At 39.4% G+C, this 7,342-nt stretch overlaps 1 protein-coding gene across 2 annotated transcripts; it reads left to right on the top strand.

Annotated features, from left to right (window-relative positions):
• The first annotated feature begins 293 nt into the window (after positions 1 to 293).
• Positions 294 to 5,078, top strand: LOC306964239 (regulator of G-protein signaling 2-like). Of its 2 annotated transcripts, none has more exons than XM_079558219.1 (5): positions 294 to 395; positions 955 to 1,032; positions 2,843 to 2,904; positions 3,392 to 3,558; positions 4,568 to 5,078. In XM_079558219.1, the coding sequence occupies exons 1-5, from the start codon at positions 310 to 312 to the stop codon at positions 4,772 to 4,774; spliced, it is 600 nt and encodes a 199-aa protein (XP_079414345.1). In that variant the 5' UTR covers positions 294 to 309; the 3' UTR covers positions 4,775 to 5,078. The 2 variants fall into 2 exon arrangements, with proteins under 2 accessions (XP_079414345.1, XP_079414346.1); XM_079558220.1 differs by having other exon boundaries at positions 295 to 399; positions 959 to 1,032.
• Positions 5,079 to 7,342: the final 2,264 nt, after the last annotated feature.

The following is a 7,342-nucleotide window of genomic DNA, read 5'->3' as shown; positions in this document are numbered from 1 at the left end:
TTTCTGATCCCGGCCTGCGGGACGTCCCGGTCGCAGTGAGAGTTTCACTTCGGTCGGTTTTATGTGTGATCTTAAACAATGGAAATGAACTCTCCTTCTCTTCACTCACGCAGATGCTTCTCATTTTCCACTGCGTCTGTGCGAGCGCACGGGCGTGTGTTCTGCCCCGAGGGGACCTGCGCTCAGCCGTCCCGGGACGAGCGTCACTGCCAATCAGCTCGCAGCTCCCCCCACGCAGAGGCCCCGCCCCCTCGGCCTCTATAAAACACACAGGCGAGAGAGAGGGGGAGCATTATGGGAGTTTGAGCCATGAGAGGCAGACTGCAGACCGAGGCACCCACGAACAAGGACTTTACAGACAATATGGAGATAAACGCCGACAAGAAAGGCATCAAGTGAGTTCATTTGGATCAATTATAACAAACTTTAGTAATTATATCCACAATGCAAAGTGCAGGGATAAGGAAAATGTAGGTTTGTCCTGGATTTGAGTGACTAATTTCAATAAATCTGTTCATGATGCAACTTTTACTCAACAACAATCTTATTTTAAGTGACTCAAGAGTGTGTCATTATTCCTAATTTATGCATAAAAAACTTACATCATGGACAGATTTCTTGCAATGAGTCGCTTTAATCAAAGACTGATCATCTTCTCTCTATATGACTTTCTGCAGGGCGTATTTAAAAGCTCAGTAAAACACATGCATACTTACTTTTCACCAGTTTAGAGCATGCACAGTGCGATTATCTGACTATTTAAAGTGTTAAAGTGTGAAACTGTGATGCCACTGAAATGTTTGAATGTTTTGGTCTCATGTTCTTCACTCCGTCTGCACAGCCTCACAGCTTTAATCACATAATCAAACACAGCGTGGTGATATGAGCGTTTATTTTTAAGGCTGTGAATGAAAACCTTCTGGATAACTTATGGTTCTATTTGTCTCTTTTAAGGAAGAAGAGTTGGAAAAACCGGATCACTTTGCTGCTGAAGAAAAACACGCCGCACAGGATGAAGCGCAAATCCCACTGGTGAGAGCGGCTTTTGTGGAAACTGTTGCTTTTTAGTCAAATGGCTGCGATTTATATGAAAACAATTAACAAGGACTTAACACGGATCATCTCACTGAGTTTTAAACTGGATTCAAAATCTCACTTTAATGGAAATGAATTTTTTTCTATTGTTAGTCGAGTGGAATAATCTGAAAGGCCCAAACATCACTGTGTGTTTCCCAACTATTAGAGGCTGGAAACGGTGATATATTAACCTCTTAACTCCCGCCTGAACTGAGAGCATTTTCTCCAGTTCAAGCATTACCCAAATCCTGGAGGCCAGTGCAACGCCTCATTTGAAAGCTAAGATCTACATTACTCTTCTAAATGGATCTTTTTCCTCACGTCATCAGATTTTTTTCCCCATCATTTTTTTGGGGGTATTCAACTCATTTTTTTTCTTCATTTTTTTTCACTTTTTGTCACATTTTTGTCATTTTTTGTGACATTTTTGGCACTTTTTCCTCATTTTTTGTCATTTTTTGGTCAAATTTTTGTACATTTTTTGTGACATTTTTGGCACATTTTTGGCACTTTTTCATCATTTTTTGTCATTTTATTCATTTTTTGTCACTTTTTTGTCAAAGTTTTCTCACTTTTTTGTCACATTTTCATCATTGTTTTCATCTCAGTTCAGTCACTATTTTCACACCTTTTTTCCAGAAGCTTTTGGATTGGGGTAAAGCCAAATTGGAGAAAATGTGCTCGGTTCAGGTGGGAGTTAAGGGGTTAATATATAATGTAGAGAATATGCCACTCATGCCGTGCAACAATCACCGGAAAGTCATACTTTCAGCTGTTTACTCTCTGTCACATGAAATGAAACATCTTCAATATAAGATTTTAGCATAACATTTGCAAATAAATTAAATCTGACATTATATCACAGAAGATTTAAATTGCAATATCTTAATAACTATACAAGGTTTTCTCATGGAATTGTATAAAGATGCATTGTGCAATATGCCACTTTCATAGGTTCATGTATGAAGATATTACACTGCAAAAAGTAATTTACTAGATTAGTTTAGATGTCTCAATTTGGGCATAATAATCCGTTTTTTGTTGTTTTCACTAGTTAAGATGTAGTTAATGTAGCATTTAACCTAGATTATTTCACTTGTTCTGACTCAATGACTAAACGTTAACCGCCTTGTCATATAAAATGAAATATCTTCAATATAGAACAAGATGTTTGCATGAAATGTGCTCTGTGAGTGTAGTTTGACATTATATAAAAATTTGGCTACATAGGTTTAAGAATTAACAAAATGTATGACTTTCTTCATTGAGGAAACAAGATGGCCGCCATAATTGAACTGGCTGTTATTCAGTACATTGTAATGTCTTCAAAATTATAGATCAGATTCTTATGAAATTCAGACTGGACATAGACTTCATCAACCTATTGCAGTGTACACAATATTACCTTCATATGTTAATATGTAAATAAATTATATGAAATTAAATGGGTGAATGACGACCTGAAATGGTGCCTTTGAGCTTTATGTGGTCTGTCAAATATAACATATAAACATCTTCAGTATAAAACCACATTCTTTTTTCATGAATGTTGCTCTGTATGTGTAGTTTAACATCATACCACCTCGGAAAGTCACTCAAATGGACGTCAAATAGTCATAATTTGTACTCATCAATCTGCTGACTCACTGACTGCGCCTTCAGGTCGTTTTCTTGGTCGATTTGCTTTTCCTGTTTTTTTTACGAGCGCCTTTTGTTTTCGGGCTGTGTCTAAATATAGTTTCTGTTTTGTCCGCTGTGCCTCTAGGCCCAACACCGACGACGTGCTGCTCTGGGGCCAGTCCCTCGACCACCTCCTGTCCAACAAATGTAAGACCACTCACCTCTGCTGCTTTTATCGGGTTTGCTCATATTAAATAGTATTAAACTGGCCTTTCTGCAGCCTCTGTAAACCCCATCAGAGGTTCTTAATATTTCATGACATTTCATCAAAATGGGCAAAATAAACAGTGTAATGTAACAGTAAATAATATCTTAATAACTATACAAGGTTTTCTCATGGAATTGTATATAGATGGATTGTGCAATATGTCACTTTCATAGGTTCATGTATGAAGATATTACACTGCAAAAAGTAATTTACCCTGTGTTTGCAAAAAAGAAAGGAAAAGCCAGTCAGAGATCAAGGCCTCAGTGATATGTTGTGGCTTCTTGTAATAAGGAACTTAAATAAGGAAAATCAATAAAATAACTTTCTGCCTCCTCTGTACGGCAACACGACAGGGACAAACCCTGCTCCTTGTGGTGAGTCAGTGACATGTGACGTCTTTACTTACTGGTTCTTTCTGCTTTTCAGACGGCAGAGCAGCCTTCATGGTCTTCCTGAAGTCCGAGTTCTGCGAGGAGAACCTGGAGTTTTGGTGGAAGTGCGAGGAGTTCAGGATTCTGAAGAGTCACAAAGAGCTGGAGCCTCGGGCCCAGAGCATCTACGAGGAGTTCGTCCAGAGCGAGGCGCCTAAAGAGGTGAGACAGAGACCCGAGTGATTCCTCTGATTTCAACAGGACAGGCTATAACACAGGACAGGCTATAACACAGGACAGACTGAATCATTGTTGTTGTGGGGGTTCAGTGACAGTGAAAGTCATTTTAGAGTCGTTTGGATGTTTCATCTTTGATAAGGGGTCCCAGGTCCTCAAAAGTTTGAGAACCTCTGTCTAAAGGATGTTTTTTTCCGTGTTGGTGATGCAGAAATTAGTTTTAGCTATTCTGGACGATCCGTCAACAAACGTACTGTTTATACAATAGTGTTAGATAGATAGATAGATAGATAGATAGATAGATAGATAGATAGATAGATAGATAGATAGATAGATAGATAGATAGATAGATAGATAGATAGATAGATAGATAGATAGATAGATGAAGGTTAGGGCTAGTTTGGCTAGTTTAATTTGACTAACCGGCCAATCAGACAGATATCACACAGAAATCATGGCCTATTGTGCATATTTTAGACAAGGGGAGAATGTGCAAACTCCACAGAGAGGCATCTTTTTTCTGTGAAGCCAAAGCACTAACCGCTGCGCCACCATACCACCCAATAAGTAGTAGTAGTAGTATTAGTAGTAGTGAATTAGTAGTAGTAGTTGAGACAGCAGCTTCTTGTTTAGTTCTACTCCCACAGTGAGTTATTTTTCCCGGTTCTGCTTTGCCAAACTCGGTTTATGCCAATTATGGCAACAAACATCTGTTATTAGCAGTGCAAACATGAGCCGAGGGCGTCCACAATATGACCTCGGAGGAAAATACGGGCTTGTTATTGGCCCCAGTCTTCAATCGTTTTGTTGAAGTTGCCAGAATCATGCTTATAATATACATGTTTTATACAAGTGGGAGTTTATGGGAAAGACTTATTGCAAGAATCGCCTTCGTGATTGGACACAGTGTATATAAACTAATGTCCAGAATGGTTTAGCTCTTCATTGCTCTTGGTAATTCATAACCAGGACTAACATCTACTTTTCTTCCCAGATTAACCTGGATTACCAGACGAGGAACGCCGTGGTCCAGAGCCTGGCGGAGCCCACGCCGAGCATCTTCCTCGCCGCTCAGAGGAAGGTCTACAGCCTCATGGAGAACAACTCCTACCCACGCTTCATACAGTCGGACTTTTACAGAGACCTGTGTGCCACGCCCAGGGGAGGGGCCAAAGACTCTAGGAAATCCAAGACCATCTAGAGGAGGAACAGACAATGCACAACTTCCAGAACTTGAAGCGACCGTGGATTGTATTTGCAGACTTCTGTCCCACACCTGTAAACTAAACATATTTATTGACGTTTTTTATGTGTTTTGAGCACAGCTTTTTGATATTTAAAGAGACACTGTCCATTTCACGCTCGTACTGTGACCAGCTCTGAGTGTGAGGATGTATCTGAAGACCTTTTGTACGGAGATGTTTATGTTGTAAATGTCAACATGAGCAGACACTGTTTACCCGTGAGGAATGTGAGTGAGTGACTGAGGCAGCAGGACTGCGCTGAATAAAGTCGGCAGATCTGGAAAAACTCTTCTTTGTTGTTTGGTGGGTTCGTACACGTTTCCTCTCGAGCTTTTCCATGACCCCAAAGCCATCCATTATTAACATGATCCATTATCAGCTCTACAAGTGCTGCAGGCCTGTGGAAACTTTTCACACTTTTATTTTTATGTAGGCTATTTATTATTTATTATTTTTAGGCGATATGGAAAAGTAAGTCTTTCCAAGCCACGTTAGCTAGCCCCTCTGGGATTCAGAGGACATACGTGTCCGCGAAGTACTCAGCTGCGATAAAAGAATAGAGAGAGCACATGCGTTTAGCTGCTTTTTTACTTTAGCACGAGAGAATTGTTCTTCTTTTCAACAATGACAACAGCAGTAATCCAAACAATGCAATTACTTTGCTAACTGGCCTTAAAAGAGTCCAAAAGTCCATGTGGCCATAGCTAATAAACTATACTACATATGACAATTACCTTACAATTTCTTCAAAAGCAACACAACTAAAATACAACATATTCTTTATTTTTAATGTACCTTTTAACCTATTTATTCTTACCATGAAATTAATCAATATTTATCTTTTTAACTGTAAAACTATTTATCTTTTTTAACTACAAACATGCTTATGAAATCCCTATGCTTAATATATAATTAACTAAAAAAGCCAACTACAAAATGGCTGCACTGTATCTAATACAGTTGTACAATGGCATTACTAGTTTTCGGTCATAAACCAGATACACCTTGGTGATAAAATAACCTAGTCAATGTCTCATAGTAATGAAAAATGTTTCATTTATTTAAGTAAATAATACTCAAATTAATGCATTTTTCCCACGTTGTAATTTCTCTACCCTTGACCATTAGCTCTAAAAGTTAGCATTGAACACGATCACAATTCTACCACAAAACGTATTAAACTTAGTTTCTGCTAGACTCACACTTGACAGTTTTACCACAAAAAACCTTCTGACTAAGATAATATACTTAAACTTTGCGAACTTGTAGTGTTACCAACCTGCGCTAAAAGAACAGAGAGAGCACATGCGTTTAGCTGCTTTTTTACTTCAGCACGAGAGAATTGTTCTTCCTCTGCGATGCGTCAGCTATTCTCTATCAATGCGCGACATATATATCAGCATATCAGCATTAGCCACGTTAGCATTGTTGTACAGCAGGGGTTCCCAAACCTTTTTGGCTGGGACCCCAAAAATGAACACGTAAACAACTCAGAACCCCCATTGCTATTTTAGGTCAGAAAAAACATTTAAAATGAAGTTGAGATGTGTTTAAACTGTTTATATTGAATAATTGAATGAATTTCACAAACTATATGATGTTTTAGACTCAAAAATATACTAAAAACAGTAGCATTTTTATTTCATCTTGAAATCATCTGGGGACCCCAACCTAAGGCCTCATGACCCCCCGAGGGGTCCCGACCCCCACTTTGGGAACCACAGTAGCACAGAGCTGGTATAGACCCAGTATGATAAATGATGATGCTTTTAGGTGATTCCTGTCACGTAAGTAAGTCAGTCGTTCTGGCTCATTTACAATGAGGTGAGACAGACGTTCCGGCCGTTTGAATCGTATTTAAGGCGAGTGCACATGCGCTAAAAGACCTGTGTCTAAAACATGTATGTCGGAAATTAGGAATTGGAGAAGGAGAGTTGGGAAAGAGGCAGGAATCTGGATGTTTTATGCAGGAGAAGTTTACATACTGCACATTGTGCTCGTCTGTCTTTTCACGTTTGGCTCTGGCTCCATAAAGAGGTGAGTGCCCTCTGTTATACGTCATACTGATGTTATACGTCACACTGATGTTATACGTCACACTGATGTTATACGTCACACTGATGTTATACGTCACACTGATGTTATACGTCACACTGATGTTATACGTCACACTGATGTTATACGTCATACTGATGTGCGAGCCAAGAGAGACAAAGTCATGGCTATGATAAAGAGCTAATTCATTTGATTCTCTCACAGCAGCCTGTTTATAAATGCTCCACATGATCTAATGTAGCCAAAGCGAGAGGACGTGCACCATGTGTTCACCAGGTCCTGGCCTTCATCTATAACAGGGGTGGCCAACTAGTCAGAGACCAAGAGCCAAAATTTTCAACCTTGATCCTGTGAAGAGCCACAAAGGCACCGACCAGTAGTGAGATCCCGGGGCGGTAGTTTATTGTGATTAAACAGAATGTGACCGTTTTATTTAATCCCAATAAACTATAACTTTATGTCTGGCCTTT

Source organism: Gobius niger (assembly GCF_951799975.1).
Source record: "Gobius niger genome assembly, chromosome: 6".
NCBI lineage: Eukaryota > Metazoa > Chordata > Actinopteri > Gobiiformes > Gobiidae > Gobius > Gobius niger.
Note: the sequence above shows the minus strand (reverse complement) of the source record. Positions and strands in the feature narration are given on the sequence as shown.

Excerpts from the sequence above, each read along its gene's own strand:
- LOC306964239 (XM_079558219.1), top strand. The coding sequence starts at position 310 with ATGAGAGGCAGACTGCAGACCGAGGCACCCACGAACAAGGACTTTACA. Across the intron at positions 2,905-3,391 it reads CCACCTCCTGTCCAACAAAT|ACGGCAGAGCAGCCTTCATG; the intron begins GTAAGACCACTC and ends TCTGCTTTTCAG. Across the intron at positions 3,559-4,567 it reads AGAGCGAGGCGCCTAAAGAG|ATTAACCTGGATTACCAGAC; the intron begins GTGAGACAGAGA and ends TTTTCTTCCCAG.